At 42.7% G+C, this 12,617-nt stretch overlaps 1 protein-coding gene across 2 annotated transcripts; it reads left to right on the top strand.

Annotated features, from left to right (window-relative positions):
* Nucleotides 1–330: 330 nt before the first annotated feature.
* Nucleotides 331–12,037, top strand: kiaa0895l. Of its 2 annotated transcripts, XM_019867564.1 has the most exons (7): nt 332–585; nt 2,793–3,552; nt 3,649–3,792; nt 5,406–5,538; nt 7,382–7,687; nt 10,987–11,084; nt 11,726–12,037. In XM_019867564.1, exons 2-7 carry the CDS (start codon nt 2,824–2,826, stop codon nt 11,915–11,917), a joined length of 1,602 nt encoding a protein of 533 aa, XP_019723123.1. In that variant the 5' UTR covers nt 332–585; nt 2,793–2,823; the 3' UTR covers nt 11,918–12,037. The 2 variants fall into 2 exon arrangements, with proteins under 2 accessions (XP_019723125.1, XP_019723123.1); XM_019867566.1 differs by lacking the exon at nt 3,649–3,792 and having other exon boundaries at nt 331–585.
* The last annotated feature ends 580 nt before the right edge of the window (nt 12,038–12,617 follow it).

Raw genomic sequence — 12,617 nt, 5'->3', positions numbered from 1 at the left:
TGGATTGACCTGCTGAAAATAGAATTGTTACTCTACTATTAATAATCGTGTCATTTAGAACACCTTAAAAGTATTATTACAATAATCGTTTTAGCATTTAGAAAAAAAAATGTTTCAACACTAAGAGTGAAAACACATCCAAAGATGATGCTGTGAAACTTTTTTTTTTCTTGAAAAGGAAAACTATATCATATGATTGCTCATCATCTGTGAACGAAAATGAAACTATCACAATTGCTATTTTCAAACCATAGTGATGTTTTAAGCGTGACATTCATCGACATTTGAACCGGAATACAGTGGTGTTACTCTTCCGGGGTCATACGTCATCACGCAGAGGCATGTGACGTCATATGTTCCAACGCCACCGCCGCTTCCTGGCCGGTCCAGGCTTGCGTTTTAGGCCCGCTTTACACCGGACCGTTACTCGCCTCGTTTCTGCTCTCTCCTGCTCCCGAACCAGTCGGCTCCCCGGTGCCAAGGAGCTGCGGTCGTCATGTGCAAGTGAACGACGGGGAAGAATGGAAAACCTTTCGCAGCGCTGATTGGCTCTTTGGTTGGATGTAGTTTGTGGAGGAAATGATGGTGAGATCATTTCTTTGTAGGGTCTGAAGAATCAATATTGAACTGATTTTAAATGAGTTTGTATGTCATATTAAATTTAAAATATGTTTTTTTCCAATTAATTACGTGTATTATGTTTCTGGGAGTGATCAGATTTTTGCGGAATATTTTCTCTGGAGTTTTTACTCGGCAGCAGTGGTGGGAAGGAACGAAGTAAAAATACTTAGTTACTGTACCTAAGTACATCTTTCATGTATCTTTACAGTACATGAGTATTTATTTATCAGACAACTTTTTCCTGTTACTTTCTACATTTGAAAACATAGATATGTTTTGATATGTTTAGATATGATATACGATTCATTACTTTGTCAAAGAAGTAAATCTAGTCAGCTAAAGGCAACGTTAGGTTGATCTATTGACTCATTAAGATCTTGGGGACTTGGAGGATGGAAAGAAATACCTACGGCAGTCGGAGGAATGTCAACTACCGAGTATTAAAGACAAATTGAGAGAACATTTGAAGAAGCAAGATATTCCCCATCGCTGTCCTATTTTAAGAGAATTGTGAGTGGCAGCTGATGATTCGTGGCAAATGTGCTGTCTTCTGCCAGCCTAAAAATCACCACCTTCCGGCATTCACAATTAATGTCCTAACTGAAAAAGCACATAAATGTACCGTTATTTTTTTCAGTTGTGACAATGAATTATTTAGATTTTTTTGAAGATTATAATTTTGATTATTATTTGATTTTTTTCTTATTGAGTTTACAACCTCAGTAAAGCCAAAGGAACATGCTTTAACAAAAATCTAAATAAAAAAATAAGGCTTGGAGTTTTTAAAAGCCTCAGGAATCATTTGCCTGTGTTTAGAGTTAACTCGTTAATTCAGATGATGACGTAAATAGCTCTTTCAGAGTATTTTTTCATGATATGCAATTTTTTTGAGATAGGAATTTGGGGTTTTCATGAGCTGTATGCCAAAATCATCAGTATTAAAAAAATAAAAGACCTTAAATATTTCAGTTGGTGTGCAATAAATCTAAAATAGATGAAAGTTTAGTTTTTATCATTACATTATGGAAAATAATGAACTTCATCACAATATGCACATTTTTTGAGAAGGACTTGTGTATATATACACTGTATATACACACACACACACACACAAACACATACACACACCGTATATATGGGCAGGCTGTGCAAACTGCTTGCTTTTTCATACTTTCCACTTGATCACTTGGGTGCTACTTGTTCAAATGATTCAAGAGGTGTCTTGTATTGCCTTGTTTGTGATGACATATCATGCACAACAGTGTTGTCTCCCCCATGTCGCTCTGGAGATACCGCTAGGTGAAGAACTTCCCTTGTGAAAATAGCTTCCTCTTCGGAAGCCATGGATGCCCCTCAGCTGCGCGTGTAGCAATTTTTTTTTGGTCAATTTGTTACAATTACTTTCTGTTTACTGCTTCTTCTTTCATTTATTGGTGGATTCTGTTTATTTCAACTTGCAAAGCAATGTTAGAACGGAGACTCCGACTGGCGAGAGTCACACACATTTCCACCACGTCAGAAAATTTGTTCACAGCTCACAGGCGCCCCGGTCCCAAATGGGCAGAGGCCCCGGTACTGGTCCACAGGGACTCCCGCTCTAAATTATCCATAGGCGTGATTGTGAGTGGAAATGGTTGTTTGTCTGTGTGCCCTGTGATTGGCTGGCAACCAGTTCATGGTATACCACGCCTACTGCCTGGGATAGGCTCCAGCATGCCCGTGACCCTAAGCGACTCAAATAATGGTTGGTTGGATGAATGGATGGATCAGCTCCCTCCACATTAGCATTTGCATGACCTCTTAGTTTGTCATGAGTTTGTTGCATGAGCACCGTGGAAAGATTTAATTCAGTTTGCATTGCTTGTTTGAAAAAAAAACAAAAAACTGTTGAGCTGAACAATTTTTACAAATGCCATATTTGTCTCATCTGCTGTCTGTGTAATATGGTCATCTGCGCAGTGAATTCATGGTGCGTTCAAGGACATCATGGAAAAATATGACATATTAAAAAAATAACTTTTTTTTTTAATGACAAGACAAGTTTGCTGTGGGACATATGGAACAAGTTCAGAAAGTGTAGGGGATGACACCGACTTCATCCTCTCATTAATAACTCCCACTTTCACACCAAAAATGCATGAATATGAATCTCAATGTTGTTTCTGCCTTAGCCCAAGTGAGGCAAAGCTGGTGGCTGTGGTGATGGTGTTGGACTCAGGTGAAGTCTTCATGGATCATGTCGAGGATGAGCACTCTGAAGGCAGCAGGGACCTGTTGGAGCTGGACAAGTCCAAAGCCGTCAAAACGGGCAGCGGTGCTAAAACGATGCTGAGACCTCAGGCTGGAAGGCAGAATGTTTCCAAGCAGGCGAAGGCGCCCACAAATGGGTTTCTGGCTCAGAATGACACTGACCAGGTGGCAGAGAGAAAGTTGGTCCCAAAAGCGGGTGCCAAGCCCAGGCCTCCTCTCCGTCGCCCCCTCAGCCTTGACATGACACCTCAGCGTCTGCAAAGATCTAAGGAGCAGATGACAGACAGGCAGCTTATGCAACCACCTTGGCGCAGCGGGTCAGCCGCCCCGTCGCCTCCTGCTCGCTGCCTGACGAGCCTCGGCCTGGCTTCCAGTGGCTGGATGCGACGCAGTGAGAGCACATGCTCAGTCAACCAATCCGCAGGCCTGCGTGCTAAAAAAGGGCAATTGCGACCTGCCACCTCCCTACCACACATCGCTAAAGGCACGGGAAGCAGCACAATGTCGCCCTCCTCCAAGCCGTGTCTGCTTGTAGCTCTCAGGCCTCTGAACCTTGAGCAGGAGAAGCAAAAGTTCTTCCAGTCCGACTACAAGTATGAGCCCCAGTTTGAGTATGCCCAGCCAGAGCCGAAGTCCGTGCTAGACAAGTACAGCGAGGGGTCTGGCCTCTTTCTTGAGCAGGTATGTCACAGTCTTCGAAAAAAAAAGAACACTAACTAAAAGTTGCTATCAGTCAATCATTACAGTTCACTTAGGGCTCTTTATTTGTGACTCCAGGCTGTTGGAATCATGGAGTGTGTGCTGAAGAAGTTTGGCTCCTACGAAACCTTTGAGGAGGTCACAGGTGGAACTGTGCTTCCTAAGAGTCAGGTGTGGGCCACTGTGAGGAAATATTTACAAAAGGAAGGCTGCGTGGGTGAGGTAAGTGCAAAGCTCCCTTACAGTATGTCCCAACCCTTTCCCAAACACAAGATGAACTGCCTTTTACAGAAATACTTGACATATGGATACCATTTCCAGCAGTAAGAAAACATTTCATCTATTTAATTTGCTATCTTCATTATTATTCACATTATGTAATAACATTTAAAAATGAAAATAATAAAGTGGAACGCCATATTCGTTAAGCACATTACTAGATAACGTTCCGTGTGTCAAATAGGGCTGAAATATGTCCTCGAGTTATTGGAGTACCTCACTTCAAAAAATGCTTGAGGCAATTTTTCTGCCTCGAGTACCTGCATATATGTACACTGTCAGGTAAGAAGCCACCCTCAAAGTAAACCTTACCTTACCAAAGAATATATGAACATCAATGCCTTGGTATGCTTTTATTTTGAAGTTGAAGTTAATATTAAAGCCATAAAGTATACAATATGGTAGATGGGCTGACATATTGATTCGGCCCACTTCAATGATTGTCAGCTACAGAAATGACAAGAAAAATAATCTGTATCTTCATTTTATATTTCCAAAGAGTTTGTGGCTCAGATTAATAATCTTGTATAAAAGGGTTCAGATGGCTCTTTAGTTGCCGACACTCATGTATTACGTCCCTCATCACTTGTTGTATAGCGGCGCACCATGACAGGCTTGGCCTGTAATGACGGAATCTAAACTTTCCTAATACACGAAAACTGCAGTCAGTAGTCACCAAAATTTAGGTTGACATCTTTTCTTATGCTCACATCAACCTATGAAAATATTTGACTCATCGCCCAAGTATTGTGTTTTCCTCTTCATAGAGGCGCACACAACAAAGCTTTTGTCACTTCATGAGAGAAACGCATTGTCCATAAAATAATAAAAAAACATGACATGTCTTGCCACATTACACAATGCCACACTTTTGAAAAGCATACATCACAGCCAACTTTCTTTACTGGCTGAATTGATTTGTTTACAACTGCATTTAGCTGCCAACACAACCACTGTCGCTCACCACACTGATTGGCGAGGTGTAAACATTTTTGGACGGAGGAGGAGTGCTCCTCCTCATCTGCTTGAAGCAAAGTGAAGTCACTCCCTCCACGCACGAGACATGAGGCGAACCGTGATTATTTCACACTCTGTCTGAAGTAGTGAATTGGCAGATTACACACACAAGAGAGGCTGGGCGTGTTTCTGTCATTCGTTACTGAAATGGGTGTCCGTAGGTACAATGCGGATCATTAAAGGGACGGACGAAAACCCACTTCCGACCTAGCTTAATCCTCCGTCCCCAAAATGGGTGTCCGTTCATGACGGACAAACAGACGGACGGGCAGTTCCGTCCCAAGACCAGAATGCCCATTTCTGTAGATCAGTATCAGCGCCCGCCTCAATAAGTGCTTTTCGAATAGATTGAGCGCGTAGCTTGATTCAGATCATTTTTCAAACAACGTGAAATTGTTTTTTGTGGGAGTTTTCCCTTCTGTGTTGCGCACAGAGCAACTTTTCATGACTTGTATGTCTGATTGCACTCTTGGATGAGATCATAATGATGTGTGTGTGTGTGTGTGTGTGTGTGTGTGTGTGTTTTGTGTTGCCTTTAGGTTGTGGTACGTCTCTCCGACGAGTTGCTTTCTCAGGCAGTCATGATGGTAGAGAGTTGTCGTCCCACTCTGACCATCAACCTGGCTGGAGCCCGTCAGCACTGGCTGGAGGGGATGCTGAGACACGAAATAGGTGAGCCTTCACAAGCTCACTCCTGATTGGATGATGCATCCACCCATCCATCCATTTTCTGATCTGCTTTGTCCTCACAAGTGATTAGACAATGAAACAGCAAAAGCTTGTGACCAAAACGTAGCATATATAATGTACGGTGTCAGGTATGTTTCAAATTATGAATTTGATCCCAATCATTCTTTGTTCTTGTTCACGTCCTCTTCCAACTGACATTTTTTGCAATATTTCAGTCCAAGGTGGGATTGAACTCATTGTGCGGTGTGCAAGCACGCCTTGCGTTCTTGAAAAACAACTGGAACCAAGATAACACGAATAATAATTATTTATCGACTCTACATTCCTTGTATTACTCTTTAACTTGGTTCCATTGTTAAACAAACATTATACATCGAAAAATAATTGTTAGATTAAAAAAAAAATTATTGTAAAATAAAATCAGATGTTATCATTTCCTATTATAAACAACGGAACAAAATTAGCAAAAAATTGGTACCATTTAGTGCCACTATTTATTGCCACATACAGAGAATTGGAACAGAGGCGATTGCTCTAAGACTGCAAGGGAAGCTCAGCTTCCCCTAAAATGTAAACAAAATAAGTGATCAAATGTATGTGTGTACGTACAATTGTGTGGACATGTCATTGACTAAATATGCGCGACAACGCGGTCATCTTTTGTTCCGAATCAGCTTCTTATTACTGGTTACGACGCGACTCTCTTCTCATTCATTCCCGCAGCTTCACTGTGCTTTAAACTGTGTGGACGCTGAGCGTCTCGATAGTTCAGTGTAGGTTGTCCCAATGCATTGAAACGAGACGAGTCATTGGATAAATGCTGGTTTTGTCCCACCCATCGGACACTCAGCGTCTCTGGGAATCTATGGACAGTGGTCGTTTATGGGCTGGCCCGGACGCTCAGCTTTTCTGCATGATGATTGGATGATCTGTCTGAGGCGGAATCTATTTTTGATTGACAGCGAAATGAGCCAATCACCGATCTTTTGGTGTAGGCATCCGTGGAGACTTCTTCTAATCATCTTAGAGACATTCTCTTTGTTGAAAACGACTAGCGACAAATTCATCTTTTATTTCTGGTGGGTTTTATTGTAGTTGCTTGTGTTCGCAGACTGACTTTTTCACCACAGTTTCCGAGAGCATAATTCACGTACAAAATAAACGGGCACATTTTATGATGTAGGCCGAAATTGAGGTTCCCCTCCTAGACAGACCAGCATCCGCCACTGAATTGGAACAGAACCGGTTCAAATGTGAAAGGTACAGAATGTTTGCTGCTATACACAGTGTGAATAAAAGAAACAAATATCTGTTGATAAAAGAAAAAGTAGCTAAGCCGAAAGGCGAAGGTTTCGATTTACCAGTTGATCTCCGTTCCTATCTTCACCTAAAGTCACGAGCTGTGGGAATGGATATGAGCGGCGGAAATGAGTTTCCTCCAATGGGTGTCCGGGCTCTCCTCTACAGAGTCGTCACAGAATTGAGACGCTTTTCCTCCACATTGAGAGGAGGCAGATGAGGTGGCTCGGGCATCTGCTTCGAGTGCCTCCTATTACGCCTCCGTAGTGATTGTTCCAGGCATATCCCACCGGCAGATACTTTTGAGACTATACCATCTGGCTGGCTTGGGAACACCTTCCCCCAGAAAAGTTGGAAGAATTGGCTTGGGTCAGAGAATTAATCTACCACTCGATGGCATCATTTTTTTGCATGTAGCAAAGCCATTATTTGATGTGTGCTCGTCTAATTGCTGTTTGTATTGCAGAGCAATCTATTTGGTTTAACATGTAACCTCATTCGGTTATCAATGTTTGTTCATCCTCAGGCACACATTATCTGCGAGGGGTCAACAACAGTTTTCAGCCATGGGCCACGGCAGAAGGCAGAAAGCAGTTTGGCCTCAAGCCAGCTAACCCTACTGAGGAGGGGCTGGCCAGCCTGCACAGTGTGTTGCTACGGAAGCAGCCATACCTGTGGCGTGCGGCTCTTCTTTATTACACAGTTTTCCATGCTGGGAGCATGAGCTTCAGCCAGCTTTTCAGTCACGTTGCACGCTTTGTACAGCATCCAGACGTCCGCTGGGAATACTGCCTGCGTGCTAAGAGAGGACAGACAGACACGTCGCAACCCGGTGAATCCACGCAAATGCGTGCACACGTGCAAACACACACACACACACACACACACACACACACACACACACACACACACACACACACACACACACACACACACACAAGTTCTCCGCAGTGCAAACAAACTAGTTCCCTCTTTTACTTATGAAGTTGGAACATTTGGTTCAATAAAAAAATATGATTTGCATATCAAGTTCAATCTATCCACGCCAAAGATGAGATATTTGATGTTCAAACTGATAAACTTTATTGTTTAATCGTTAACTTTGAATTTTATGGCTCCAGGACCTTCCAAAAACTGGGGCAGGGTCATGTTTACCACTGTGTTATCACCTTTTCTTTTAACAATTTATAAACATTTGGGAACTTAGGACACTAACCGTTAAAGCTTTGCAGATGGAATTCTTTCCCATTCTTGCTCAATATACAGCTTCATCTGTTTACCAGTTCGCAGTCTTCGTATTTTACTCTTCATAATATGGCACCATTTTCAATGGGAGACAGGTCTGGACTGCAGGCAAGCATACTACTCGCATTCTTTGACTAAGAAGCCAGAATGTGGTTCGAAATTGTCCATGAAAAAGACACTGCTTCGATGGCAGCATATGTTTCTCCAAAACTGATATGTACCTTTCAGCCTTAATGGTGCCCTCACAGATGTGGAAGTTACCCATGCAGTCGGCACTAAGACAGCTCCATACCATCACAGATGCTAGCTTTTGAACATTGCGTCCATAACAGTCCGGATGTCTATTTTCCTCTTTGGCCCGAAGGACACAATTTGAAATGTGGACTCGTCAGACCACAGAACTTTTTTTTTTCCACTTTGCATTAGTCCATCTTAGATGAGCTCGGGCCCAGAGACGTCAGCACCTTTTCTGGGTGTTTTTGTTAAATGACGTGCTGAGTCGCACTTACAGATGTAGTGCCAAACTGTTTTTACACACAGTGGGTTTCTGAAGTGTTCCTGAACCCACGTGGTGATATCCTGTACACGTTAATGTTGGTTTTTGATGTAGTACCGCCTGAGGGATCAAAGGTCAGGGGCTTTCACTGTTGGTTTTTGGCCTTGACGCTTACATGCAGTCATTTCTCCAGAGTCTCTGAACTTTTGGATGATATATTGCCCTTAAACTGTCTATTTTCTCACGCAGCTGTTCATACAGAGGTGGACCTCGCCCCATCTTTGCTTGTGAATGACTGAGCAATTCAGGGAAGATCCTTTTATACCCAATCATGACATGCACCTGTTCCAAGTTAGCCTGTTCACCTATGGGATGTTCCAAACAGGTGTTTGAGCATTACTCAACTTTCTCAGTCTTTTTTCGACACATGCCCCGGTTTATTTGCAGCCATAAGACTCCATAAAGTTATTGATTATTTGCTAAAAACAATAAGTTGTATCAGTGGGAACTTGAACTGTATTCAATTAAATATAGATTGAACATGATTTGCAAATCACTGTATTCTGTTTTTATTTATGTTTAACACAACGTTCCGTGAACAAGTGCTGAACTATTTTGAAAAATAAACCGAAACCGTGCTCTTTTTTAAAAAAAAAATCTTTATTGAAGACGTCTGCTCAAAATAGAACGCTACACGAGGAAGCGTCACTTGCTTGTCTACCCGAGGAAGCGTCACTTCATCGTGTAAGGAAAGCGGGAGGAGTCAAGTGGCGCATTCAAGTGCACTCAGTTTGGTCGAGAACCGATTTTTGTTCGTAATCCGACGCATAAAAAAACTCAAAATTTTTGGTCGAAAACCGATTTGGTCGAGAACAGAAGACATTAGAAAACCGAGGTTTGACTATATATATAAAACTTTTCACCAGTCGTGCGTGCGTCAGTAAATTTTGTTGGTCATTCGCCAGCGGCCGGCCTGCCAGTGAGTCCTCATCAGTCCGTCATCATTTCAGGCCGGCCCAATTCATCAGTCCGTCACTCCGTCATCACTATTTTTACCACTCTTCCACCATCGATAAATTATAATTTGTCACCGCTATTTTAGGAGCATCATTAAAAACTGTTTACACGGTTAACGGCACAAAATTTTATTCATTTAGAAACAGTTCGGACCACTTTACACACACACACACACACACACACATACACACAATATATTATAGTTCCAGAAGAATCCGGAACAGAATCGGATCCCACAAATGCAGACTGAGATAGGATCGAGTCCAAAAATAGTTTTATTAAAGAATAAAACACAAGACGGACAAAGTACAACGTAAAACGCCGGTGACCAGGAACCAGCAATAACACAAAATCTCTTGTTGCGAAAAGGACAACGAAGAGCCAATTACAGAAAAGCACAAAGACTTACGAAAGGAGCAAAAATTAGCAGAACAAGGACTTACCAAATACGAGCCGACGAGCAACAACGTGGAAGCTTGAGAAAAATCAAGCATTTGGTACGAGTCTTGAGCAAGGCAGAATTAGCCGACAGCTTGACAGTCATTTTAACAGGCGAGATCTGATGACATGGTGAGACACTGGTGCGAATCTGGAGGAGAAGCCTTCTGATCCGACCTGCTGGAGACAAACAGAACAAAACCAAGACAATTACTGCTTCTCCTCGTCAAACTACGCCTTGTAGCTGGAGTAGCCTAACAGGGACATGTTACCCTTGAGGAAGAGCAGCCTCTGGAAGTTGGCGCTGGACAGTACATTTACTGTCCTCGTCAGCCTGAGGATTTTGCCTGCTGTAGAGAACATCCTCACCACGGAAACCACAAGTCTACCCACGCCTCCCTGCTCTCCTTGGGGTAGAGGGCCCAAAAGACTGCTTCCCGCTCAGGTCTCCAGTCCTGGATGCTGGTCCTCAGGCACCACCGAAGCTGAGAGCTCTCGACAACCTTTAATGAAGGCTATGACGCATATGGCGTAGCGCAGTCGAACAGAGATTTCTCTAGTGTGGACGATGTGCCGCGTGCCGCAACACAATTTGCCATAAGTCGTTTTTGATTTTCAGGTTAGTGACGCTTCGAGTAGTGGCTTGAAATCGCTTCCGTCTGCACTTACTCCGTCAGAGTCCGCAGTGACAGACTGACGGTGTTTCCGTCTGTACTGATGCGCTGCCCACCACTGGCAAATACAGTAATCAAGTGTTTGTACTTTCCACTACTGGTTGCAGCGTATAAGGCGGAATCACTATCTTTACATAGATACACAAAATACGTAAAACATTGTATTTATTCATCTCAAATCAAGTTAGCTCGTCGATAATTTGTAGCTCTTCTAAGGCCTTGATCTTGATGTAGCCTGGATGCCGTGTGTTGCTTTTGCAGGCTGCTTCAGTAAAGACCAGGTTTATTTGGACGGGATCCTACGGATACTTCGGCATCGAAAGAATATTGACTTCAAGATGCTGACTTCCCTAGGAAAGGTCTGTGTCAGTACCTTGATGCATCCACACGTTACAATTTCACTTGTCATTTCTCTTGGAAATCTCTCTCTCCCTCACACAGAAAACCCTTTTAAAAAAATTTTTAATTGTTTTATCTTGCTAATGAGACAGACATTAAAACAGCATGGGACAAACAAATTCACGGAACCAAACCAATAATACACCAAACAAAGGTCTGGCTGCGGCGGACAGAGTTATGCTTGGTGAGTTGGAAGTTTGGGGAATTTGTTTGCGAGGGAGAAGAACAGAACGAGAGAAAATAAAACAAAAATTAATGTATACAATAATGCATTAAGGAATAAACTGGATGGACTGCATGGATGGGGACCAAGTTTTATTGTCATGGGTGATAGTGTGTTTTGATCCGTCAATTGCTTCGACCATGCCTCATTTCAAGTTTTAGATTTCTTGTGTTGAAATATTTTTCACAAGGCTAACAGTTTTTCTGATGCTTGAACTGTCGTGAGAGCTGCCACCGCTTCCTGGTGTGACGTGTCTAAATAAAAAAGCGTATTGGGCCGGCAAACTTTCAAATTCAATTGATGCTCCGATAGTTTTCATTTATTTATTTTTTGGAGTGATCGTGCAAATATGTTCTTTGTTGGTTTGATTGCGTCTAGGTGTCCTATGAAGATGTGGAGAAGCTGCGGAACTTGGCAGTGATCAACAACGCCAGGATCCCACATTTCATGCAAGACCAGGAGCGGTACCTTCAACATCTGGATCATATCGTCGCAGTGAACAAAGTGGATGATTCAGCGTTGCAGCAACTGCTTCCCGCACCACCTGAAGATGGGGGAGGAGGCGCTTGAGGTCTTGACGGTCATGCGGGTGCCTGACGAGCACTAAAGCGATTCAGTTTTAGCCAAGCTCTGAGCATGTTTTTTTAAAACTTGAATGACACAAGTAAAAAGGGATGTACGCGCTAGCAACTCTTGCTACACTCACTTTTGTTCATTGCATCTCCACCAGACAGACATTTGCTTTCAACATTATTTTATACACATATATGTATATATTGTTTTGTTTTTTGCCTGAGAGCATTTTTAATAATGCAAAAGGATACCAATTTAAAATCCTAGCAGGTCATGAATCTTTGAAATCAAGTACCAGTGTGGCTTCAAGGATTTACTTCCAGTATCAATGTTCTTTAGATGATCGTTTGTCTTCACATTGTTTTTTGTATTTTTATCAAAAAGATTCTGTGGCGTGATCCTCAGCTATACAGTGATAAAACCTCAGAGTTCGACACTGTAGATGAGAGGATTTGTGTAATTTTTACAAAGTGAGATCAACAACAATGGAAGAAAAATGCCCTGAAAGAGATTGCCCATCTTCTACCACTTATCTGGCATCGGCTCGCAGGGACAACGGCTTAAACAGGAAACCCCAGATTTCCCGAGTCACTCCATCCAGCTCTTCCGGGTGGGAGCCAGAGGCATTCCCAGGAGACGTAGCTTCTCCAGTTTGTCCTGGGTCATCCCTATGGGCTCCCAGTGGGACGTGCCTGGA

The sequence above is a fragment of the Hippocampus comes genome, unplaced genomic scaffold (assembly GCF_001891065.2).
Source record: "Hippocampus comes isolate QL1 unplaced genomic scaffold, H_comes_QL1_v1.1 scaffold2, whole genome shotgun sequence".
Taxonomy (NCBI): domain Eukaryota; kingdom Metazoa; phylum Chordata; class Actinopteri; order Syngnathiformes; family Syngnathidae; genus Hippocampus; species Hippocampus comes.
The sequence above is the reverse complement of the archived record's forward strand: the minus strand, read 5'-3'. Positions and strand labels throughout refer to the sequence as shown.

Coding starts and splice junctions, on each gene's coding strand:
- kiaa0895l (XM_019867564.1), top strand. CDS start 2,824: ATGGTGTTGGACTCAGGTGAAGTCTTCATGGATCATGTCGAGGATGAG. Junction 3,553..3,648: donor CTGGCCTCTTTCTTGAGCAG/GTATGTCACAGT, acceptor TTGTGACTCCAG/GCTGTTGGAATCATGGAGTG. Junction 5,539..7,381: donor GATGCTGAGACACGAAATAG/GTGAGCCTTCAC, acceptor GTTCATCCTCAG/GCACACATTATCTGCGAGGG.